A 27,774-nucleotide genomic window follows, 5' to 3' on the forward strand; every position below is an offset into this window, starting at 1 on the left:
AACATGGTCAATTTGTTTTTATGAATTTGCTGATGGGCATGTGGTTCTTCACAATTTAATGTCATAATCTTATCAAAAATATTATTCACTATAAAATAAAATAAGATATATGTATTTGTTTATATCATTCTTCATATACATAAATGTTTATCTGTTTGATAAATTTGTAGAGGTGAAATTGTAGATGAATTAAAAATCATACTTAAATCCTCACTCTTATACCCACATGTGCATATGTACACACATACACACACACACACATTATACATCTGTGTTGGTGTTAATAGTAATTGTCACCCAAATGATTCTAAATGATATGCAATCACATTAAAATTTGCATTGAGTTTTTCTTATTAAAGGTGTTACTTATTTCTGAAAATTTCATAGTGGCGAAAGGACAAACCTTTTTCTCCTCTATTCTGAGATGGGCCTTCATCTTAAAAGCAAAAGAGCCTGAGAATTTGACTTACAGCTGAACCCAACCTGCACCCACGTACCAGGAGGGACCCCACAGCTTGCCCTTTGCACATACCCAAGAATTACTCTCTAGCTTCTAGCTATAGTTAATCAAAGATTACTCTGATTGTTTCAGATTTACTTTCAGACCACTTGTGACTGTAAACTGTCTTGCTTCAGAACACCCACCTGTAAGCTTAATATAATCATACAATTAGATGCTTGGCAGGACGGAGACACCATCACTTGCTCCCATTTCCTATAAAACCTTGCCCTTCATCTTGCAGGTCCATGGGGAGTAAGTCCAGTCTCTAGTTTGTAATAAAAATACCCTAATACAATTATATCAGAGTCAGATCCTTGGTGGTCTTTTTAGGGTTCATGAAGATTTTTTAGAATAACAGCAAAATCCTAGCCTTTAGTGTGTTTTAATACTTGACCATGAGGAGGGGCACTATTGCAGGAGGTATGGTTTTGTTGGAGCAGTATATCACTGTGTATGTGACCTTTGAGAACTCCCATGCTCAACCTCTCCCCAGTGTGGAATCAGAACCTCTTCCTGACTGCCTTAGGAATCCAGTGCCTGCCTCGCTGCCTTCAGATCAAGATGTAGAACTCTTTCTTGGCTTCTTCAGCACCATGTCTACCTGCCTGCCTCCATGATGATACTGGAATAAACCTCTGAAATAGTAAGCCAGCCCCAATTAAATGTTTGTCTTTATAAGAGCTGTTTTAGTCATGATGTCTCTTCAAAACAAGAAAACCCAAAGGAAGATAAGTACCCAGTTTATTGTACTTAATTACAGTATTCTGAACAAATCAAGACAGTCTCATTTTTCACATTTCTTTTACCAATCACTTTGCTTGTCATGTGTCTGTGTGTATGTGACTGTGTGTTGTGTGCCTGTTTGTGTGTAACATATGTTGATGCTAATTTTTATTTCAAAATATATAATTTGTCTTTCCAGTTTCTGGCTTCAAGTGGTAGGCCTAGCCTCAGTCCCCAACTTCACATCTGAGAGATTTATAAGTTCTAAGACTATGTCCATGTTTACTCATATGTAACCCGATCAATCATTTAGATCGAGCTAATTCAGTATTTGACATTCTATATGAGTGTTTCACTGAATATTTTTGTGTACATAATTTTACAGATTTTGTGTTTTACATAAACTCTTCAAATCAGGAATGCCAAGTTAATTTTGCATTGTTTTCTCACTTGGAGAGAAGTAGTTCATCCTCAATCATGACACCATTTTGTGATTAATATCTTTTATTTTCTGTTTTCAATCTAAAGACTGGTCTTCCACAGCATGAAGACCTATATTTTCCCTTGCTGTCTAATTTGATAGAATTAGTGTTATTTACAGGTCTGGGTTTGAGAGACCAGAGGTAATAGGGCTCGAATTTTGGTCCTTTGAAATGCTCTGAAACACTAATGGTTATGTTGTACTTTAGTTCAGTTAGTTTTTTTCTCACACTATTCTTAATAAGAATTAATAGCTCTTAATAGGTGTATATTTAGACACTAACTGCTAGCAATTTGTGTAAAAGATAGGTCATTATAATAAACAAATATAATTTTATCACCTTAGTAAATTTGCATGTTCAAACTAGAATTTGAGAAATCTTTGAAGATAAACATGAACTGTGATTTGAACAATTTTAAAGTGTTCTTGGTGTCTTTTAGACTGTAAAATGAATAACTGAAGTAAATGGATAGAAAATTCAAAATAACAATAATGGGATCAGTGTTTATTTGTGTAATATATTTTAGTGTCATGAATGCTCAAAAGGGTTTATATAGTCAACATTAATGTGGAGTTGTGCATAATGTGCATAATTCTAATGCACTGCATTCTGCTGAATCTAAGGGAGAGATTATATTTTAGGCACATGATGAGTAAATTGCCACCTTCTCCACTGCTTATTTCAAAGTATTAATCACAACTCTCCTTTTATACTTTCAATTTTGAAGCCCTTGGACAAATTAGCTATAAACATTTTAAATATAAACATCCTAAAGATATAATCCAAATCTTAGAAAAGTATCCCTAAGAATTCAGCTTTTCGATAATTGCCAGTAATCATCCTCATGCTTGAGTGTTTTAATTCAATTATATTTACAAAAAGTTATTTCTAAGTGCTTATTGCAGACTGCCACCGGTAAAGCTGTCCTCTGAGAGGCTCTGCCATCCTGACCAATACAAAGAGGAATCCTCACAGCCAAACATTGGACTGATAGCAGGGACCCCAATGGAGAAGTTAGGGCAAGGACTGAAGGAGCTGAACAGGGTTTTCAATCCAATAGGAAGAGCAACAATATCAACCAACCAGATCCCCTCAGAGCTCCCAGGGACTAAGCCAAAGAGTACACATGGCAGGACCAATGACTCCAACTGGCTATGCAGTTTTATCTGCCATCAATGGGAAGGGAGTCCCTCAGCCCTGTGGAAATCCCATGACCCAGAGTAGGGGAATGATAAAGCATTGTGGCAGGGGTGGGTGGGCAGGTGGGGGATCACCCTCATAAAGGCAGCAGGATTGGGAGGGGATGTGATTTTGCAGAGGGGAAACTTGGAAGGGAGATAACATTTACAATGTAAATAAATAAAATAACCAATAAAAATGAAAAAAAAAATACCATGTAACAGTTAAAAAGAGTTACAAGATTGTGACAAATATTGTTGGAGCCTAATTTGTGGGCTTTGTCTTTCTTATACATCCTAGGTACCTACCCAAACTTGTCAGCCAGCCTGATTATAACCTGCCAGCACCACACGGAAACTACAGGCTTTGTCAGGGATAAAGTGCAAGTCCAGTTTGAGGCAGTTACAATGTTACTTCAGGCACATACATAGTCAATAGAAAACGTTATATGCCCAGATCTCATTGCAAAATATAATCTATATGAAAATCCAAGAATATATGTATATGTGTATGCATGTTCATGTGTGCATGTGTATGTTTATATAAACATTTTCCAATAAAAACTGCCTCGACATTCAAGACACAGAGTTCAAAATAAAATCATAAACTCAAACAATGCAAGGAATTTAAAGAAGAAGCAAAAGCCAGGTCAGCTCAATGACCCTAATTAGAATAACAATAAATGCCAGAGCAAGGGTCAAAGAACCCAAAAGTAAAATGAATGAAATACTGACAATACCGAATTTTAAAGCTGAATTAACTAAAGAGAAATATTGAAGACTCAAGTTGAAATAAAGATTGAGTTGAAAAAATTCAATAATTGCACTAGGAAACAGTCAAAAGCAATCAGTTACGAGAGAGAATATCTAGGCCCAAAGATAAAATAGAGGAGGAATTAGACCAACTAAGCAAATAATATGGAAAAATTTAAACACATAAAAAGGAGTGTTTAAGAACTGAGGGACACAATGAAAAGGGGACATCTTCAAATTCTAATCATAGTAGAATCATGGGTCAACAGCATGGATTTTTTTTACTAAGATTATAAAAGAAAAACTAGCAAACTAAAGAAACTAAGTTTCCACAAACTAAGGAAAAACACACTTCTACAAATGCAAGAAGAAGATAGAATATATATGGACAAGAGCTAAAAGGAATTTTCCTACAGCGTATAATAGCTAAAGCAGTAAAATATAGAGAATAAAGAAAAAGTACTGGAAGACACACAAAATAAATCATATGTAAAGGAAAACCCTTCAGAATGACACTTGTTTTCTTAATAAAAATAGTACATGCCAGAAGAGCAGGAGGCAGGTAGTTCAAGTTCTAAATGACCACAGAAACCAGTCTCAATTGTAACCAGCAAAACTATCTGCCGTAGTTTAAGGAGAAAGACAGATTTTCCATGTTATAAATAAGCCAAAAGAATTTATCTTCTTCAAGTCAAAGAATATTAGATATAAAACTTCAGGCTTAGGAAAGAAAGAAATATAGCCATAAGAAAGAAAGAAAATGAATCTATAATTACTTAAATAAAAGTAGGAATTGAAGACACAGATAAACATTAATTGACTGACAGTGGATAATTTCAAAACTGCACTTTTACAACAGATAACACTTCCTCCAATAGACAGGTTACCTGGAGAGATATAGAAATATAGAGATAGATCGGTAGATAGATAGGTAGGTAGGTAGGTAGATAGATAGATAGATAGATAGATAGATAGATAGATAGATAGATAGATAGACAGAGAACAAGAATTAAGTAGCATCAAATATCAAAATACCTAACATATCTGTAACAAATAGGATTAAAACAACAATAAAATTTCAGACTAAAAAAAGATCAGGTCCAGATGAATTTGCATCAATATTCTACTAAAATTACAAGATCCGCAACTTAAAGATTTCAACCTGTTCACAAATGAAAACGACAACACAAAGATACAGAATGGGCACCTCCTAAGCACTTCTGATGCAAGTATTACTTAAATGCCAACACTAGGTAATGAAAAAATCAGACAAAGGATCTACAGGCCAATATCTTTGATTAACACAGATGGAAAATTTCTCAATGAAACACTCGTGAACAGAATATGAACACATCAGAAAGATGATCAAATGGACCATGTTAACTTGACCTCAAGATTAAGACATAGTTCCAAGATAAGTAAGTCATAAATCAGGTAAATGTATGTAGGTTCAAAATTCCATGCTCATCTATCTCAATTGACACATAGAAATTATTTGATAAAATCCTAAACCAACCTGTGATAAAAGTCTTAGAGCAAGTATGGCTGGGATGAATAATAATAATGGATATACATGAAAACCTTACAACAATATTATCTAAATGTAGAAAAAACCTCAAAGCAATCCCATTAAAATTGAAAACAAGATAAGGCTCTCCACTCTGCTACACATCTTTATTATGGCGTTTGACACATGAATGGCAACACTAGGCAAGGGAAGGAAATTCTGGTGCTGTAAATATAAAAGCAAAATATCAAATTAACCCTATTTGCAAAAAAAAAGGTATATAAAAGACAGTCCATAAAATATCCCCTGAGAATTGCTACAAATGATCAACACTTTCAGCAAAATGGCTGGATGTAAAATTGACTTACAAAAATCAAAGCTAGTCTACACAGCAAAAATACAAATGATGAGAAAGAGATAATAGGAACATCCTCATTTTTACTATTCTCCAAAAACCCAAAATCTATGAATAAACCTAATCAAGGAAGTTAAAGATATTGACAATAAAAAATTTAAATTTCTGAGAAAAACATGGAAAGACAATAGAAAATAAGAAGGCAGCTCATAGCTGTGGATTGGATAGTAAAATGAATGTGAAAATGACACATTCTTTCATAAGCAATTTACAGACTAAATATAATCCTAATCCAATCTCCACAACATTATTCACAGGAATAGGAAAAATAAACAAATGAAACAGAATAGAACAAAAAAAAAACCCTAAAACTCACATAATAACAAACAAACAAAATACTATGTATAGACAAAAAAATCCTGTGCAAAAACAGACAAGAATAAAACCAAACCAAACCAAATCACACCAAATTTTTAGAGGGATTATTATTATTCGAGATTTTTAAACTATACTATAGAGTTATAACAGCAAAGGTATTGTGATACAGTCTCTCTCTCTCTCTCTCTCTCTCTCTCTCTCTCTCTCTCTCTCTCTCTCACACACACACACACACACACACACACACACACACGCACACGCACCCACGCGCACACACACGCACACGCACACGCACCCGCACCCGCACATGCACATGCACATGCTAGACAGGCAGATCAATGGGATAAAATAAAAGAGTCAAAATAGACTGCTCATAGCTGCAGCCATTTGATATTTGACAAAGATGCCAACATTTACACTGAATGAAGGCAACAATCTTCATCAAATTACAAGATATCTGTCCATAGATGAATGCAGGTATGTCTGTTTTTATCATTTTACAAAAGATTAAATCTAAGTGGATCAAAGATCTCAATGTGAAATCTGAAATGCTGAAACCTAGCAGAAGAACACAAAATAGTACCCTATAAATTACAGATATTTAGGACGGAATTTCTAAATAAGATTAATTTCTTAGTAATTAAGAAATACAACATCATAAAACTAAAATCTTTTATACAGGAAAAAAATCATTTGTATATAGAAAAAGGCCACAGAATAGGACAGTATCTTTGCCAGATATATATACATGTCTGTGTATGTGTGTGTATATGTGTGTATGTGTATATGTGTGCATGTGTATATGTATATATATGTATATGCATATGTGTATATCTGTATATGTGTATATATATGTATATATACATATATTTATCACTCAAAAACAATTAAGAAAACACATGACACAATTAAAAAGCAGGCTACAGATCTGAAGTAAAAGTTCTCAAAAAAGAGGACAAAAATAACACAAAAATCTTTAAAAGTATATAATATCATGAGCAACTAGAGAAATGCAATTAAAAACAACCTTTGATTTGATCTCACTCCAATTACAGTGGAAAAGAGCAATAAAACAACTGACAAAAAACACTGGCAAGGACTTCTGGAAAAATGTTACATTTACTTATTATTGGTGGACTTGCAAAGTATTTCAGCCTCTATATAAAACAGTTTGTAGAAGAATCAAAAAGGTGAAAGAAGATCTGACATTTGACCCGGATAGCCCCCTTCTTGGTATAGTCCCAAAGGTTTTCAGAGTCTTCAAGAGACAATTGTTGAGAGTTCTACTTAAACAGGAAATCAAAACACCCCAAGTGTCCTTGACAAATGGATAATGAACATCTGATACATGCGCAATAGAATACTATTCAACTACAATATAAAATTGAGCTCATGTAATTTTTCAGGTAAATGGGTAGAACTGGAAAGTATTATGCTGAGCTAATGCAGTTCAACAAAGACAAACTCTACAAGTACTTTTTTATTATGATTCTTTGATCTGAGCTTTTAAGTGTGAATACAAAACCTGTTGTGTTAGAACAAAGTAGGAAAGGGAAAGGGAACCGTGGAGACCAGGAGTAACAAGACACCAGAGCTATGAATGATGGCATGGAAGACCTGGGGGAGGAGTTATCATGGAGATATGAAGTGGAATTCTGTATAAATAGGAAAAATAGAAATGGTCATAACTGATGGACATAACCATCAGTATGACTGATGACTCTGAAAACAATTAGATTCAAGTGATAAACACGTTTAGCAAGAACCAAGCCAGGACAAAGAAACTGACAAAAGTAGATATAAATTAACATGTGTGATCTGCCCTACCTCCAGGGGCATTTATGTCCTGGGTAGATTTTATCTACAGAATTGTTGAGTGTAGGTTGGCACTTGTCTCTCTGACCATGACATTCCCTTACAGATTCTAAACACAAATTCACCAATTTCAGATTTTAATTCTGCTCTTCAGACTCTGGGATTTTTGGCATACTAAATACATCCCTCTATTCCATGAGTGCCAGGAGCTATCAAAGAGAACCTAAAAACTAGCAGGTGATTGACCTGAGATGGTTCTGCTCTGGACTGTACAGTGGATGACAGATTTTCCTCCGCAGACAAGGCCCAGGAGAATTTCCTTTTAGGAAAGATTCCAGCTATTAATATGCTTTTCCTGTTATCAATAAGTATATACAACAATCAATAGTTATTATCCCACCATTTTGAGCAGATTCCTGCAGAACAATAAAGATGTACTGTCTTGTAGTCATGCCACATACACAAATGGATGACTTCTTAATTCTTAATGATCATTCTGTAAGAGTTCCTAAAATTATATTAGTTTAATTATTATTATTAATTATTAAGCTCTTTTATAATAGAACTGCTATTAAGTCCTTGCTAGTAATCAAAACTGTGATGAGAACTTTGCAAGATTTCAAATATCATGAGTTAATTGCTTCTGAGACAGCAATCAGGCATCTGCAACTTAGAGCACATTCCAAGAGGTTGTAAAACCATTAACCAAAGGACATAAAAAAAGGAACTAATGTTTTATTACAGGTTCTCCAGGACAGAAGATAAAATATTGACTGGGTTTATCTATTCAAAACTTAACTAATAACTTACTCCAAAGTTATGTTTTTTAACACTCTATGAACCTGTAGAACTGGTGACAGATGATGACTATTTAGCCATATAATTACTCTTAATGCACATGCATGTAAACATGCTGCGGTATAAACTTCTTAATTTGTGTTTAAATTACTAGTAATTTTTTATTTGCAAAAATGGAGAGGGATGATGCTCAGAAAAACCATGTGATCTCTTTTCCAAAGAGGGCACAAAAGGCTAGGAAAGATCACATTGGAAGATAGAATGTTGGAGAGAAAGCATTGGGAGTAAGGCACTGTGAGCAAGAGCATTGTGAGCAGGGCATTGTTACATCAGAGCCGGAGTGCGGAGCAAGATTAGAAGGGGAAAGCAGAGTGGAATAACTTAGAAATTGTAAGGCAGCTTAAAATACTAAGAGAGCAATATGCAGAATATAGAGGGAAAGAGCCAAAAAGAAGAAGCTGCAGAGAGAGCAGAACTTGCCAGCAGGCTTCCCCTTACCATGGGACAGAACAGGGATTTTCTTGACAGCAAGAATGACTTAGTTTTGCTAAAGAGGACAAAGCATTCTTCTTAAAACTTGGATTTAATTCACTTAGCAATAAAAGGGCAGAAGCCTTTTCTTTCTCTATGCAATAAAGATTGGATCTTGTTTTTCATCCAGAATGAGTGATTTTTTTTCTGTACTGGTACTTGGTCTTTTGCTCCATATACATATGTGAGAATGGATATGTGTGTGTGTGTGTGTGTGTGTGTGTGTGTGTGTGTAAGTATATAATTATGAGATGGCATGTAAGCTAGACCCTAGTGATAGGAATGAAGATTTATGAATGTCCATGCATGAATCTGTATTAATCTACGTGAGTTTAATCCATATTTACTTGTGTGCATTTTTTTCTTTCTTTCTCCTGGTTAAATAGACATTTATTGCTCCAAACTTTCCCCCTAGCCTGACAAGGAGAGGAATCTGTGCAAGAGGGCAAAATTCCTAGCATTTATCTTTTACTTAATCCCCTGAATTTTATGACAAGGTGCTAAAAGCCAGAGACTGCAGTTTCAGGCCCCAAAGGAACTCAGGCAGGTCAGTTACAGTAGCAAAGTGACTTAAACTTAAAAACGTTTTATAATTAAAGAGCAACTATAAATATCTTGAAAGACAGAGTCTTATCCCCTCCTATGCTCTTCCCTCTCTGCTGCCTCAAGAGGAACAAACAAGAAAGAACACCTGGGGTAGGCCCCCAACATGGGAGTTCATAAGGAAAACATTGATAGGATGGTGATCCTATACATAATGGTTGTGACTTATGCAATGTGAGTATATTTACCGAAGACTAGGAATGCTTCTCAGTGTTGAGCTGCAGAAGGCACCTGAGCCAGAGGATTCTGTGTCCAGGATGTACATTGTGCTCACCTGTACTCCTGCATGAGAACTTGGTTTTGTGATCACACAGTCGAATGGTACCATTACAACCCTTTTCATCGCTGCCATCCTCACAGTCTTTCTCCCCATCACAGCGCCACAGGTCAGGGATGCAGTTTCCATCAGGGTGGCACTGAAATTCATTCCCAGTGCAGCCAACAGAAGAACGAGCTTCTTAATTTCAAATGGGGAAGGAGAAAATAAGGCAAAATAAAAGAAAATTAGTTATTTTTGGTCATTTTTTAAAATTTAATCCATTTTGGTTATAGTATTGTGCTAGAGAAATTATATATTTTACAGAATATATAATATTTGTATATATAATTAATAACTTAAACATTAATAGTTAAAAGAAAATAATATTTGCTGTCTTTTCCAGGTTTCCTGAATTTTTATATAAAGTAGTAAAGAGAATATGGGAACTGTTGTCTTAATTACTACCTTCAGGTAGTGTTTTCAGGTAGTGTTTTTGAAGCTCTTTCTCTAAGACATGCAAACAACATTTCCTACTAAGACTTCACCTGATTTTTGACATTTCTTGAATAATTTCTTTCAAATTACCAAGAAGTATAGAGCTAAAAAATAATGAGCACTTTATGAATAAGAAAACCTTTGGAAAACAGTAACTGAGAATTCGAAAGCAAAGAAACACATATCATCAGGAAAACATCTTAAATACAAGATTTCAATTCTAAAATCAATACAGAAATTTATATGTATGATTAATAAAGTATTATGTGTTTGAATGCTAATAATAAACAGTAATGAATATAATACTCAGACGCAATACTATCTAGCCTGTTGATAAAATGTAGGATATATTAAACATCACTATCACTAAGAGTGAGGTGATATAAACATTGGGACATCTTATACTCTAATAAATGAACAATATGAATATGATGAATTTTTAAAGTTTCAAATAGCTAATCATGAATATATTAAACAATATTTCCCAGTACTGTTCTGAAATAAATATTAATATTTATTTGTGACTAAATTAATTTATACATTGTTGTGATTCTTAGTCAAGAGAATTTACCTAGGATGATAATTACACACATACTTAATTTCTTGCCTTGGTAGAAATCTAAAATTATGATTTAGTACAAGACTTACTTACAGTGGAAATTCTAATGTCACTAAAGTGACTAGTGAGAGCTTGTGATTTCCTTGTGACTACTTGGAAGTGTTACTGGAGGACTACACTGGTATTTGTAAATGAATACTTTAACTATAGTTTTTGTTATTGCTTTCTCTGTGGTATAAATAGGTAAGTTCTGAACATACTAGAGCATGTGTCTTTGTTATATGTTGAAGCATCTTTTTGGATATATGCCTAAGTGGTATAGCTGGATCTTCAGGTAGAACTATTTCCAATTTTCTGAGGAACCACTAGATTTCCAAAGTGGTTGTACCAACAATGGAGGAGTGTTCCTCTTTCTCCAAGTCCTCGCCAGAATCTGCTGTCACTACCTGAGTTTTTGATCTCAGAAATTCTGATTGGTATAAGGTAGAACTCAAAAGTCATTTTGATTTGTATTTCCCTGATGACTAAGGACATTGAACATTTCTTTAAGTGTTGCTCAGCCATTTTAGAATCCTCACGTGTGAATTCTCTGTTTAGCTCTGTACCACATTCTTTAATTGGGTTATTTGATTTTCTGGAGTCTAAATTCTTAAGTTCTTTGCATTCTTTGAATATTAGCCCTCTATAGGATGTAGGGGCCATAAAGATCTTTCCCCCATCTTTAGGCTGACATTTTGTCCTACTGATAGTGCCCTTTGCCTTACAGAAGCTTTTCATCTTCATGAGGTCCCATTTGTCAATTATTGATCTTGGAGCCTGAGCCATTGCTGTTCTGTTCAGGAAAATTTCCACTGTGCCAATGTGTTTGTGTGTGACCTCCTCCTGCCCACTGTTCTGGAAGAATAGCAGCCAGCAACCTGATCCACCTGCCTCATTGAAGAACAAGAAGAACCAGTTTCCAGCCTTCAGGGGAGGGGCTTGGCCTGCCTTTGTATCTTGGGAGAGAAGGATTAAAGATGGAGACTTGAACCAGAAGCCATGTGTTTTTGTGTCTCTCCGTGTGTTTTCTCTTGCCCCCGTTCCTATATACATCTCTCCTTCCAGAGAACCCGCTGTTAGAATATATGAGCTGGACTCTACATTTAAGGACGTTTTGCAGTTTCTCTTCCATTATTTTGAGCATATGAGCTTTATTTGTAGGTACTAGATGTACTTGGACTTGAGTTTTGTACAAGGAGATAGGAGTGGATGAATTTGTATACTTCTGCATGCAGACCTCCAGTTAGACCAGCACCATTTGTTGAAAATACTGTCTTTTTTTCACTGTTTTTGGTTCTGTGTTAAAGATCAAGTGGCCATAGTGTGAGTTTGTTTCTGGCTCATCATTTCTTCCATTGATTTACCTGCCTGTCACTGTGCCATGTAGCTTTTTATCACTATTGTTCTGCAGTCCAGCTTGAGGTCAGTGATAGTGATTCCTGCAGAACTGCTTTTATTCTTGAGAAATGTTTTTGCTACCCTGGGTTTTTTTTTATTCCAAATGAAGGTGAGAATTGTTCCTTCTATCTCTGTGAAGAACTAAGTTGAGATTTTGATGGGGATTGCATTGAATATGAGGCTTGCTTTTGGTAAGATGGCCATTTTTACTATGTTAATTTTTATGGGAGATCGTCCCATCTTCTGAGGTCTGTGATTTCTTTTTTCAGTGACTTGAAGATCTTGTCATTCAGATCTTTTACCTGTTTGATTATAGTTACACCAAGATATTTTATATCATTTGTGACTATTGTGAAGGGTTTTGCTTCTTTAATTTCTTTCTCATCCCATTTATACTTTGTGTAGAGAAAGGCTACTGATTTGTTTCAGTTAATTTTATATATAACCACTTTGCTGAAGTTGTTTATTAGGTGTAGGAGTTCTTTTGTAGAATTTTGGGGATTTTTTATGTATACTGCCATACTATATAAAAATAGTGATACGTTGACTTCTTCCTTTCCAAATTGTATTGCTTTGACCTCCCTTTGTTGTCTAATTTCTCTAGTTAGAACTTCCAGGAATAATAAGATGAACATGTGACTTCTTTTTAGTTTGTTAATATAGTGGATTACATTGATGGATTTCTCTATATTGAATCATATCTTCATTCCTGGGATGAAGCCTACTTAACTGTAGTGAATGGTCCTTTTGATGTGTTCTTTGATTCTGTTTGTGAGAATTTTACTGAGTATTGTTGCATTGATATTCATAAGCAAGATTCGTCTGAAGTTCTCTTTCTTTGTTGGGTCTTCCTGTGGTTTAGGTATCAAAGTAACTGTGAATTCATAGAATGAATTAGGTAGTGTTCCTTCTGTTTCTGTTTTGTGGAATGGTTTGAGGAGTATTGGTTGGTATTGGTATTCTGCAGACACCAATGGAAGAGTTACAGGAAGTATTGAAGGAACTGAAAGGCTTTGCAACCCCATACAAAGAACAATATCAACTAACTGGACTGCTCAGAGTTTCCAGGGACTAAAATACAAATCTAAGTGTATACATAAGTTGGTTCATGGCTCCCACTACATAAGTAGCAGAGCACTGTCTTATCTGGCATTGATAGGAGGGGAGGTGCTTGGTCCTGTAGAGGATTGTTGTCCCAGCAAAGGGAGCTGGAGAGCTGAAGCAGGAGTGCATGGGTGGGTGGATGAAGGAGCACTGTCTCAGAGGCAAAGAGAAGGCAGATGGTGGGTTTGTAAAGGGGAGACCACGAAGGGGAAGAACATTTGAAATGTAAATAAATTAAATAATTAATAATATTAATTAATTAATAGGTACACATTTTTAACTCCAATCTTTCAAGTGACTTATTATTATTAAGTTGTCTAGGGAAGGCTAGTGCATGGCCTTGGACCATAAGAGGAAGCCTGATGAGGACGAGCTAAAGACATAAAGCCCTAGAGACCCTGGAGGAGCCTGTATGAACCTCACCTGCTCCCACCACCAGGCTCCTGCCACATAGCTGCGCCCCCTCCCCGGAGAGATTTGTGGCCATCAGTCACATAAGGGAAACACTGCAAATCCTTCTGCATGTAGATGAGGGATCCCTAAAATCTCAGGCCAAGACAGTAGAAAAAGAGACTTGACCACAGTCAACTAAGCACAAAACAGAGTTCTCCATACTAATTAGGTACATAGAGGTCCTAAGGGCATTGCCAAGAAGCTTCCCTTCTCAGACATTCTTCTCTGAAAATCAAATCTCAGGCCCACCCTGAGAAATGGGGTATGGTTTTACTCATCTACTTTCCACCATGACAATAAACTGTTTGGAACCATGAACTGGCTCTTTGCACCAAGATCCACCATGGGGAGTGTACTGGCTGGGTTTGTGTGTCAACCTGACACAAGCTGGAGTTATCACAGAAAAAGGAGCTTCAGTTAAGAAAATGCTTCCATGAGATCCAGTTGTAATGCATTTTCTCAATTATCGATCAACCAACAGGGGAGGGCTCCTTGTGGGTGGTACCATCTCTGGCTTGTAGTCTTGGATTCTAATAAGAAAACAAGCTGAGAAAGGCAGAGGAAGCAAACTAGTAAGTAACATCCCTTCATGGCCTCTGCATCAGCTCCTACTGCTTGACCTATTTGAGTTCCACTCCTGACTTCCTTTGGTAATGAACAGCAGTGTGGAAGTCTAAGCTGAATAAATCCTTTCCTCCCCAACTTGTATCTTGGTCATGATGTTTGTGTAGGAACAGAAACCCTTACTAGGAAAGGGAGCCATGGGAAAGCCTTCTTCTACAGAGCCATGATCTAATCACCCAAAGAAGGCTTTTTCTGTGCTCCCAGCTACAACTGCCACCCAAAATGCCACCTGCCAAGCCTAGAACCATCACCCTGAAACAATCTATGGGCTCCCTCTCCCCATGGCAGCAGGTTAAATGCTGAACCCAGCAGGCTGGCCCCCAACTTCCTCCTCAGTTCTTCCATGACTCCCAGTGGTGCCTGGATGTCCAAGAACCTGAGAATCCCACATCCCTGGCCTCATCAAAGGCCTGTGGTCCCCCAAACCATCTTAGGTTTTCCAAAATTTCTCAAAATTTAAATACAGATAAATTTTCCCTAGAGATGCTTTCTCCTTTTTATAACTTTATGTTTAAACTCTGCAGAGTCTTGCAATATCCAAAGGCAACTATAAGCAATGAAATTATAGTTATTTAAAAACTAGAATGTAGCCATAAAGGCTAAATTAGTTGTATTATGGAGAACCAAATAGACAAGACAGAAGCGTTCCCTTAAATAGACTCAGAGATATGTTTGTCAAGTACAAAATTTTAAATTTAGTGTATCGTCATCATTTTAAAATTTATTTATTTCTTTTTATACTCTAGATATTATCCCCCCTCCAGCTACCCTTTGACTCTTCTACATTCCATACCTCCTACCTACCCCCTTGGTGCCATGTGGGTTTTCTTACTCCCAACCCCACCTGACCTCTAAATACCCTGGAGCCTCCACTTTCTTGAGGGTTAGGTGCATCATATCTGAATGAACACAGACCGGACTGTATGTGTGTTAGGGGCCTTATATCAGCTGGTGTATGCTGCCTGTTTGGTGGTCCAGTGTTTGAGATATCTCAGGGGTCCAGATTAAATGAGACTGCTGGTCCTCCTACAGGGTCACCCTTCTCCTTAGCTTCTTTCAAACTTTCCCTAATTCAACAACAATGACCAGGTGTTTCTGTCCATTGGTTGGGTGCAAATAATCTGCATCTGACTCTTTCAGCTGCTGGTTGGGTTTTCCATAGTGCGGTCATGCTAGGTCCCTTTTTGTGAGTGCTACATAGCCTCAGCAATAGTGTTAGGCCTTGGGACCTTCCCTTGATCTGGATCCCAATTTGGGTCTGTCGCCGGACCTTTATTTCCTCAGGCTCTTCTCTATCTCCATCCCTGTAATTCTTTCAGACAGGAATAATTATAAGTCAAAGTTCAAGAATTGATAAATGAAACCTCATGAAACTGGAAAGTTCCAGTAATGGAAAGGACATAGTCAATAAAACAAATTGGAAACCTACAGATTGGGAAAAAAGTCTTCACTAACCCCATAATAGATAGAGGACTAATATCCAAAATATATAAAGAACCCAAGAAGCTATTAACCAAAAATCCAAACATCCCAATCAAACAATAGGGTAGAGAACTAACTGGGGATTTCACAACTGAAGAATCTTGAATGGCGATGAAGCATAAAGAAATGATCAATGTCTTTAGTGATCAGAGAAATGCAAATCAAAATGATCCTGAGATTCTACCTTATACCAATCAGAATGGCTAAGATCAAAACCTCAGATGACAACACATATTGGAGATGATGTGGAGAAAGAGTAACACTCCTCCATTGCTGGTGGGATTGTAAACTGGTACAGTCACTCTGGAAATCAATCTGCAAGTTCCTCCAAAATTTGGAAATAGATCTCCTGAAGACCATTAATACCATGCTTGGGAATATGGCCAAAAGACTATGTGTTCCACTGTGTTCATAGCACCCTTATTTGTGATATCCAGTAGCTGGAAACAACCCAGATGTCTCAGGACAGAAGAATCGATAGAGAAAATATAGTTCTTTTATACAATGAGATACTACTCAGATATTAAGAACAAGAATATCCTGAGTTTTGCAGACAAATGGATGGAACTAAAAATTTTCATCCTGAGTGAGTTAACTCAGGCCCAAAAGGACATGCATGGTATGTATTCACTAATAAGTGAAAATTAGACAAAAAAGTACAGAATACCCAATATACAATCCGCAGAACTCAAAAAGGTCAACAGGCTGAATATTTGGATGCCTGTATCCTTTTATTTATAAAAGACTGGACTTAAAAAGAAAACTAACATTGTGGGTTATATTCAGGAACCTCATAGTTAGAAATTATAGCTTATGTAGAAGCCAGAATTACATGTAATATTATATAGCACTAAATATGCCCCACCACCATCCATATGAGCTATACAGCATTCTTTTTTACTCTGTAGAGAAGCTAGGACTTTACATGTCTTTTATCATTGGTTGTACTCCTCACCAGTGTGTATCTCCCTTGATCTTTTACAGAGACCCATTGCTCTTGTAATACATGTTAAATATAGAGGACTGGGAACAGCTCAGTATAGAAATGAATCACTAACATGCCTCATTTTACTTTGTTATGAAACAAGTAAAGAAAGAAATAGCAGAGTTTTTAGGGAAATCAAACCTAATCTTTCAAAAGGCATATAGATAATATGTACCAGAGATATGATCTTCATGAGTGACTTCCCAGCCCTTTTCATTGCCATACAATTCTTCTAGAATAGAATTACTCATGCTGAGGACCCAAAATAATGTGATATTGCTCATACATGAAATCAAGAAATGTGGTCTAGAGAGATGGCTTAGTAGTTAAAGAACACTGGCTGCTCTTTCATAAGACCTGGGTTCAATTACAAGCACCAACATGAGATGTCACAACTGTCTATAATTCCAGTTCCAATTTCCTTCACACACACATACATGCAAACAAAATTCCAGTGCATATAACTAATAATATTAAAAATTAATAAATCACTAGAAATCGGGAGGAATATAGAAACTTTTACTTCTTTATTTAAGTTACTATAATGTAGTCTATTTTTTCTAATACAATGTAACATTTTTCTACTCTTCTGTAAGGTCATGGTAGAAGTTTTTAATGAAAATATCTTTAAACTTTACATTGCCTCATACAGTTTTGCTTTCCTGGGGTTACTCCCTCAGTTGGTGGACAGAGAGGAAAACATGTAGATAGATCTAAGAAATCAGAAATTGGGAATAGCCATGCCCAGGGCCTATGTATCAGGAGAGAGTCAGGGTTTTCTCCATCTCTCCATCTATATTGTTGGGCTACAGAGCTCTTAATTTGCTCTCACAGGTGCATATACCACAGCCCAGTGGTTTTCTAGTCTCAGGAAATAAGTGGAATCACTCCTTGCACTGGTTATTACAAGAGATATAAAGGAGACATGCAGAAATATAGTAAATTATGGTGTAAACAGGAAAAGGCATCCATGGAGAAAGCAACAGGTGTGATGAGAAGAATGAAAACCAACACCATCAATGAAAGCAGGAAGAAATGACACAGATCCTCTTGCTGTGGTAAAATATGGGCATCCAATCTCTACAGGAAATTGGAAAGCTTTTACATTTTTCCATTGTCACCCAAGCATTGTGGATTAGTGGGTAGCTATCTCTTTTGTGTTTTTTTCTCACATCTAAGTGGCAAGCAGAAGAGCAGTTCTTTAGAAAACCAAATATGTAAACTGCAAGACAGATACTTTATCACAACTTATTGGCAAAAACCATTTTATGCAGATTTGGGACCTATCATGTCAACCACTCCCCTCCTCAAGAACATGACCAATTGAAAATTCATTATTGCCAGAAAAGAATGACTTATATCTAAAACATAAATTAAGACTTTAGTTACAAAATGAGTCCTAGGAGCCAAATCAAAAATGATAGGTAAAGTCACAAAAATTAAAAAGATACTATGCTGACAGAATAGGCACAGGAAAGATGCAAAAACAAGTACAGTATTAATTTTTGTAGCACAAAGAAATAAGAATTGGTAAGTGAAGTTAGATCTAAATGATGAGAGGAAGAATCTTGCGGGTACCTAGTAACAACTGTGATAATATAAATTCAATTGTATGAGTATGGGAGATTTGAAACACTTGAGTAATGATAACATAATTCACTTCACTTTGTTAATTTTCTCTGGCTACTGTGTGGAAAAATGGATAGTCTGAAGCTTGAATCAGACTCTAGATAACACCAGCTGGTAGAGTATGGGCCTAAATGTCAACCACAGCTACTGCTTCTGGAAACATTTGATAGGGTGGAGGAGTCCCCGATAAGTAGGTGATGTGTGCAATTGCCAAGTCTCCTCATAAACACCCATGGCAGGAGCAAGTGCTGTCAGGAGAGATAAAAGCTGACCTAGCCTTAGACATCTCCTATGAGTCATTCTTATGACAGAAAACAAAACAGGAATTCCGAGTCTTATTTTAATAGTCACCAGAGGAAAAACAAAATAGAAGAAACAATTTATTTTTCAGTCTGTCTCTTTTAGGTGTCCAAGATTGAACACTGGTTTCTCACATGCATCATTTCATATCAGCGAAGAGGAAAGCTTTATTAATTGTTAGCAAAGCAAGCTGAATTAATAAAATTGTGTAGTCTGTGATTGTAATTGATATGAGAAAGGCCAAAATGGATCAGGACCTAGAAAATTCTTTTATGCCATGATGAATGCATAAATGTTTAGATTTAAGATAGAAAAAAAAGAGGGAGTAATAAACTGATATTTAGTTCAATTCTATTGATCATGTAGGCATTTAATATAGATGACTTCAGAAACACTTGCATAGTAAATAGGAAGAAACTTCTACTACTTGTCAAAGTTTGTGTGTGTGTATGTGTGTGTGTGTGTGTGTGAGTGTGTATGTGTGTGCATCTATGTGCAGAACAAAGATGCACACATCTATACATCAAACTCATCTTCCTGAACACTTGCTTATATTGAAGTCATTTGCCTTACAAAACTCAAATGCATAGGGACATTTGCATTTTTATATTCCCTTCTCTGTGTTATCTTCCCGCATAATTAAAACAACTAAGATGAGTTCACACCTATTCTCAGCCATTTAGGTATTTGTGAGTTCTTTTCCTTTAGCCAAACTGAATTTTAAGCCCTGGGGTTTTATTCATCTTATGTTTCTTGCCAAGTATAACTACTTACTTTTCATAGTGGCTGATTTTCCTCTGTGTAGAGAGTACCATCCTTCAGACAAGCATGCAATGACTGCTCTAACATTAGATTCAAACTGTGTAAGTCCCCAGAGTTTTGGTTTCCTCAGCTTCAGGGCTCAGCACAGTCTATCTTTGTGCTATGGTTGTCTCAGCAGAGTGTTCCAGTTATGGCTGTGTGTTTATATGCATGCTCAGACAGTTTTACTCTTGTGTTCCCATGCTGCTGATACTGGTTATTATATTTTGAACTAATGGACTCTTACTGTATTTTTACCCTGAAGCCATTTAAACCAAGTATACAATTTGGGAAATCTGATAAACAAACAAAAACATACATACATTCATACATACATACATACATAGCCTTTATAGAAATGTTGCAACTTATGGTAGAATTTGTTTCAATATATAAATGAATTTATTGTTTCTAAATATTTGTAATTGGAAGAATTTACTGTTACTAAATATATGTATTTGGAAGACTAGAAAGTTTCCAAGAGCATAGAGGAATTGCAATCTCTCTCTCTCTCTCTCTCTCTCTCTCTCTCTCTCTCTCTCTCTCTCTCTCTCTCTCTCTCCCTTTCTCTCTCTCTCTCTCTCTCTCTCTGTGTGTGTGTGTGTGTGTATGTATATATGTATGTATGTATTTATCCATTGTCTGATTAATAATTATGAAGTCCTCCTTACTCTCAAAGGTATGTTTGGGAAAATAGTGAATTAATTAAAATCTGAGAACAATAAGTTGTTTTTCTTTTCTTGCTTTAATGGGTTTTATTCCTTAGCTTGCAATCCATTGTTCATGGCTTTGAACAGTAAAATGCACTGTACTGCCTGTGTACCAAGCTTCTTTCAGATCATATGACATATATTGTTCTGCTTGGTTCAACTTTCTTGTCAGATTTTCAATGAATCATTAGGTATTAAATATTCCTTTACCAATAGAACTTACTTGCTCAAGACCTACTTTCTAGAGATTTTTCTCCTTCATAGAAGCCTGTCTGTAGTAGATTTCTGGCCTCATCCTACTTGTCAACAGAATAGAGGATGCCTTAGCTTGTTCTTATCTCAGGAAAGCTTAACTTTCCTCTAAAACTATTGGGCTCTTCTTCGTTTTTAGAAAACTTGGTTTTTAGTGGACACACTAAAAAAATATCATGCCATTTTTCCATCCACTCTTCCAAGCTTTTCCTCTAGTCTGCTGAAAGAATATTGAAATTAAATCTATAGAAAATATTGGGTACTTCCTATAAAATTCATATTTTTAATAAAAATCTACCACAAATATTTCACACAAAATATGAATATTGTGGAAATGATTAGATAATAAACAAAAATTGACTGAAGACTGCAGAATTTGTTTTCTAAATAACTAAGAAACCCAACTTTCCAATCACTGCTCAAATGTACCTATCAATTTCACAGGTGTATATAAAATATGAATTAATATAAATTATATTCACCACATTTTACATCTGAAATTTAAATATTATCTTAGAAATTTGCCTATTTTATTTCATGGAAATATTCACTACAAAAAATTGGAGGAAAAATATTAGCTATCTTCATCTTTAAGGACAAGCCTGTTTGCAGAAGATTGTTAGCTGGGATAGAGAGATGTGGAGATGGCTTCTTGTTAAAAGCTGCTACTATTTTTAAAAGAGGGAGGTTTAATTCATAGCACTCACATGGAGCCACACAACCTCCAATTTTAGGATACATCAGGTCCTCTTCTTAGCTCTAGGTATCAACATACATGAGATCCATGGATATACCTAAAATCAAAGCACTCAAATGCATAAAATAAATAAATCTTCAGAAAGAAAGAATATGCCAGTGCATACACATACGAGACATATGTCAAAAGATGGAGAATGAACCTTTAAAATATTAGTCATTTACCTCTTCTTATTTTGAACCTATCTTTCTCCACATGGTATCTTGGCTCCTCTCTCTCTCTCTCTCTCTCTCTCTCTCTCTCTCTCTCTGTGTGTGTGTGTGTGTGTGTGTGTGTGTGTGTGTGTGTGAGAGAGAGAGAGAGAGAGAGAGAGAGAGAGAGAGAGAGAGAGAGAGAGAGATTCTATGAAATACATGTGTAGAGATATGCGATTTGTTATTTAGAATATAAATCTACTACTTGTGCTCTCAGGGAAGAGTGGGCAACCTAAAGAACAATTACACATGTCAATCTCTTTAATGTATTAAGTTTTATTGAAACACAAGCATTTATTTGTTGAGCAACTCTGAGCACCAGGGAATCAGTCTGTGCACATTGCTTTGAACAATCTTAGGGGTGCAAAATAATGATGTCCATTCTTACTTTTTCAGATTCCCTTTACTTTCCTATTAAATAAGAATGTTGGGTAACAAAATGGGCAAGGATTACAATATTTTCTATTAGAATTTAAACTGAAAAGTCTTCCCAATTATTTAATTTTTTAATCAAAGTTAATAAGCCATCATTTTCAGGTTTGTATATAAGTAAGCATATCATGAAGTCTGTACAATGAATCCCCATGGTAGTAGTGATTGTCTGAGGACCGGTGTGGTACTTAAGTGTATGACTTTGATGTTTAGATTTATTTCTGGAAAGGATTGTGGTGGTTTAGATAATGAGAATGAAGTAAAAATGAGTTACATTTTATATAAATAGGAAATAGTTGCTGATAATTCAAACAGGCTCTGAAGGATTCTACAAGCTGTTTTAGCAACAATAGCCTCACTGTGAATTGTGCTACTTCCACAAGATCATGGACACTACTCAGTTACTGAGAGGTGAATTAATTATTTTGTAGATGGCCATCTTGTCTCTATTTTTGTTCATTTCTTTCTTAGTTTAAGGGCTTTCCCTCTCAATGACTGGAAACAGTGTGACATTAGAGAAGCACAACTTGACTACGCTACAGAGTGGGAATCAAAAAGGCACAACTTGACTGTGGAAAGTAAAGAGCCCTCACTGTTACTTTTCACTTTTGTTCAAGGAAAGAGACATAAGAGGGAGCTTAGCCCTCCTGTTAGCTGTTGCTTCCTGTTGCTAACCATATTGTTTATCAAAGTGTATTTCTCTGACATTCAGACACATAATATTCTCTTAATGCAAAAGCTATGAAGCCTTGGCATGAGTATAGATCCATTCATTAACAATTTGGGAGAATGGAAGGCTTTCCCCATTATCAATGCTCTCATCAAAACCAGTACATTTATCTAATTCAACTTCCCCAAAGCATACATATTAATTTAGGTCTCATCTACAGTAGATTCCACAGATCTTTCCTTCCTAACCTCCCTCTCCTCACTTACTGCTTTATCCCAGCTCCCAACTCCATCAGGCACTCCCTGCTAACACCAAAGGTATTTCTACCAGGAAATCAGCTGACAACACATCTTCACCTCTCCCTCTGCTCCTCCAGTCCTAATCTTTCAGTCTTATCCCCAGATCTGCAGCAGTCTTTATTTCTTCTCTGACCTCTTCACCAAAGGATCACAAAGATCTTTTCCTCCAAACTTCCTTCCCCTAGTTTATCCCACTATGACATTGTCCAATAGCCAGAGCCATTCTTTTGATTATACCAGCCAGAATTCTCTCTTCCAACTACAACAGACATCCGCTGTTCACCCACAAGCTACTCCCTTGCCAGATATCCAAGTATGCAGACTGCTGATCTTCAACCCTTTGCTTGTTTCTCCAGAACCAGTTCCTAAGTCTCATCCCCATCTCTTCAATGGATCATCTGTGGTAGCCTTCCTGGTCCTCCTGGTCTTGTCTATTGTGATTCCCAAAGATCTTTCCCTCCTAACTTTCCTCTCACATTTCTGCCCATAACTCTGCAGGTATCCCCCCCCCAGGAACCCAAAGGCCACTCCTAGCAGGGAAAAGGATAGGTTGACTGCAAGCATTCACTTTACTTCCCTTGAGGCTCAACCCCAACTCTGCAGCACAACACTTGCTATAGTCTCCCTATCTTCTCTAACTCCATCCCTAACAGATCACAAAGATCTCCAAACTTCTCCTAACTTACTTCAGTATTCTAGCCTTCAGTACCAGCAGGTATTCTTTATGAACACACCATTTGAGTAGGCCAGGGAAACAAATAAGCTATCTGAGGGATTTTTTTCATAACTCCTTCCAAACCTAATTCTATACCCTCATTCCTGTGTTTGCAACCAGACCCTTGTTGCAGATTTCCTTTCTCCTGTGCCCACCTTTCCAATGGATCCCACAGATATTCCTTCTTTTAGTTTCCTACACCCTACTTGTTTCTTTTTCCAAGACCTCATCTCCAGCAGGCCAATGACTACAGATGGCAGGTCACACTTTCTATCATACTAGATGGAAAAAGAGTATGTTCCATAATACAGCCATATTTGAACAATATATACATGCAAATCCATCCCTACTGAAGATTGTAGAAGGGAAACTCCAGCCTACACCCATGAAAACATGGGGAGAAAATAATTTCATAAAAGCAAAATTAAAAAAAAGAGAGAGAAGGAAACACAAGCATACATGCACATAAACACACACACTCACACACCACATACAAACACACACACACACATACACACACACACACACCATCATCATCATCAACACCACCACTACTAACAACAAATTAACAGGAAGAAAACAATTATTGGTAATTGATACCTCTCAGCATCAAAGTTCTGAATCCTTCTTCCCCAAATACACACACACACACACACACACACACACACACACACACACACACACATATTTACAGGATGAGAAACAAGATCCATCTTTCTGTTGCATCAGAGAAACCTAGCTCAATATCAACTCAGGGTAAAGGAATGGGAAGAAATATTCTAAGCAAATTATCTAAGAAGGAAGCTGATGTAGCTAGCCATTTTAATATTCAATGAAGGTGAGATTTCTACTTATATCCAATATCTATCTGGAGGGAAACAGATAGGAGCTCATAGGGCATATGATCATTGGAACAGCTGAGACAGGAGCCTTTTAGTCACCATTGCCATCTGTACCCAGGAGCCAAGAGGCTCCACAGCCATCTGTGCAGAGACCCTGATAGAAGGAAATTGGTCTCCCAGGTGTACAGACACAGGTTTACAGGCCCACAGGAGGGACAAGCTCCAGCCAGAGATAGCAAGGCCAAGATGGTGAAAAAGATAACCAAGAGATAATCAGAAAGACCAAGATAGCAAAAGATCAAGAAATCACCAGATGACAAAAGGCATGTGCTAAAACCCTACCAACAGAAACCAAGGCTATTAGGCAACATCAGAACCCAGTTCTCCAAGCACAGCAAGTCCTAGATAACCCAACACACCAGGAAAACAAGAGTTGGATTTAAAATCGCATCTCATAAGAATGATAGAGGACTTTAAGAAGAACATAAATAAATCCATAAAGAAATAGAGTAGAACACAGGTAAACAGCTAGAAGCCCTTAAAGAATTACAGAAAAACACAACCAAACTTGTGAAGAAACTGAACAAAATCATCCAGGATCTAAAAATGGAAGTTGAAACAGTAAAGAAATAACAAAAGGAGGCAACATTAGAGATAGAAAACCTAGGAAAGAAATCAGGAGTCAGAAACAAAATACAAGAGATAGAAGAGACAATCTATCTCTGTTTGCAGAAGATAACATAGAAAACATTGACACAGCAGCCAAAAAAAAAAAAAAATACAAATGCAAAATCTCCTGACCTAAAACATTCAGGAAATCCAGGACACAAGGAGAATACCAAACATAAGGACAGTAGGGATAGAAGAGATTGAAGACTACCAACTTAAAGGGCCAGTAAATGTCTTTAACAAAATTATAGAAGAAAACTTCCCTAACCTAAAGAAAATGATACACATGGACATACAAGGAACCTACAGAACTCCAAATAGATTAGACAAGAAAAGAAATTCCTCCCATCACATAATAATCAAAACACCAAAAGCACAAAGCAAAGAAAGAATACTAAAAGCATTAAGGGAAAAAGGTCAATTAACATATAAAGGAAGACCTATCAGAATTACACCAGACATCTCACCAGAGACTATGAAAGCTAGGAGGTCCTGGGCAGATTTCATACAGAGTCTAAGAGAACACAATTACAAGCCCAGGTTACTATACCCAGCAAAACTCTCAATTACCATAGATGGAGAAACCAAGATATTCCACAACAAAACCAAATTTACACAATATTTTTCCACAAAACCAGCCCTTCAAATGATAATAAATGGAAAAATGCAACAGAAGGAGGGAAAATACACCTAGAAAAAACAAGGAAATAACCTTCCACTAGCAAACCAATAAGAAGACAGCCACATAAAAATAACTTTAACAACAATAATACCTGGATACAACAATCACTTTTCTTTTGTATCTCTTAATATCAATGGACTCAATTCCCCTATAAAAAGATATAGGATAACAGACTGAATATGTAATCAGGTCCCAGCTTTTTGCTGCATACAAGAAACTCACCTCAATAACAAGGACAGACATTGCCTGAATGTAAAAGGCTAGAAAACAATTTTCCAAGCAAATGGTCCCAAGAAACAAGCTGGACTAGCCATTCTATTATTGAATAACATCAACTTTTAACCTAAAGTTATCAAAAAATATAAGGAAGGACACTTCATACTCATCAAAGGAAAAATCTTCCATGAAGAACTCTCAATCCTGAATATCTATGCTCCAAATGCAAGGGCACCCACATTCATAAAACAAATATTACTGAAGATCAAAGCACACACTGCACCTCACACAAAAATTGTGGGTGATTTAACACCTCACTCTCATCAAAAAACAGAACATGGAAACAGAAACTAAACAGAGAAAGGGTAAAATTAATAGAAGTTATGGACTAAATAGATTTAACAAGTGTCTATACTGCATTTTATCCTAAAACAAAAGAATATACCTCCTTCTCAGCACCTCATGGTACCCTCTCCAAAACTGACCATATAATTGGTCACAAAACAGGCTTCAAAAGATACAAAAAATTGAAATAATCTAATACATCATATCAGATCATCATGGATCAAGGCCGAGCTTCAATTGCATCAAAAACAATAGAAAGCCCACATATACATGGAAACTGAATAACATTGATCAAGGAAGAAATAAAAATGAAATTAAACACTTTTGAGAATTTAACGAAAATGAAGCCACAGCATACCCAAACCTATGGGGCACAATGAAAGCAGTACTAAGAGAAAAACTCATAGCTCTGAGTGCTTGCAGAAAAAAATTGAAGAGAGCATACACTAGCACCTTGACAGCCCACATGAAAGCTTTAGAAAAGAAGCAAATACACCCAAGAGGAGTAGATGGCAGGAAATAATCAAACTCAGGGCTGAAATCACCCAAGTAGAAACAAAAAGAACTATACAAAGAATCAACCAAACCAGGATCTGTTTCTTTGAGAAAATTAACTAAATAAATACACACTTAGCCAGATTAACCAGGGCACACAGAGACAGTATCCAAATTAATAAAATCAGAAATGAAAAGGGAGACATAACAGAAACTACAGAAATCCAAAAAAAAAATCTTATCCTACTACAAAAGTATTTATTCAACAATACTGGGAAATCTGGATAAAATAGACAATTTCCTAGACAGATAATCAGTGCCAAAGTTGAATCAGGATCAGATAAATGATATAAACAGCCCCATAACCCCTAATGAAATAAAAGATGTCATCAATATTCTCCCAACTAAGAAAAGCCAAGGACCAGATAGGCTTAGTGTAGAGTTATATCTCACCTTCAAAGAAGACCTAATACCAATACTCTTCAAAATGTTCCCCAAAATAGAAACAGAAGCAACCCTGCCCAATTTGTTCTATAAAGCCACAATTACTCTGATACCTAAACCACACAAAGACCCTACAAAGAAGGGGAACTTCAGACAAAATTCCATTACGAATATCAATGCAAAAAGACTCAATAAAATTCTTGCAAATCTAATCTAAGAATACATCAAAATAATCATCCATCATGATCAAGTAGGCTTTACCACAGGGATGTAGGGATGGTTCAATACAAGGGAATCCA

The 27,774-nt window shown here is 36.4% G+C and overlaps 1 protein-coding gene across 1 annotated transcript in view; it reads right to left on the reverse strand.

The window, feature by feature from the left end:
- Positions 1-27,774, reverse strand: part of Lrp1b (LDL receptor related protein 1B) — a 1,719,438-nt gene that overhangs the window by 765,395 nt on the left and 926,269 nt on the right. Inside the window, exon 21 of the mRNA XM_052181021.1 lies at positions 9,900-10,082. Within this exon, the coding sequence (XP_052036981.1) occupies positions 9,900-10,082 (183 nt within the window). The remainder of the gene's footprint in view (positions 1-9,899; positions 10,083-27,774) is intronic.

The sequence above is a fragment of the Apodemus sylvaticus genome, chromosome 5 (genome assembly GCF_947179515.1).
Source record: "Apodemus sylvaticus chromosome 5, mApoSyl1.1, whole genome shotgun sequence".
Lineage (NCBI taxonomy): Eukaryota > Metazoa > Chordata > Mammalia > Rodentia > Muridae > Apodemus > Apodemus sylvaticus.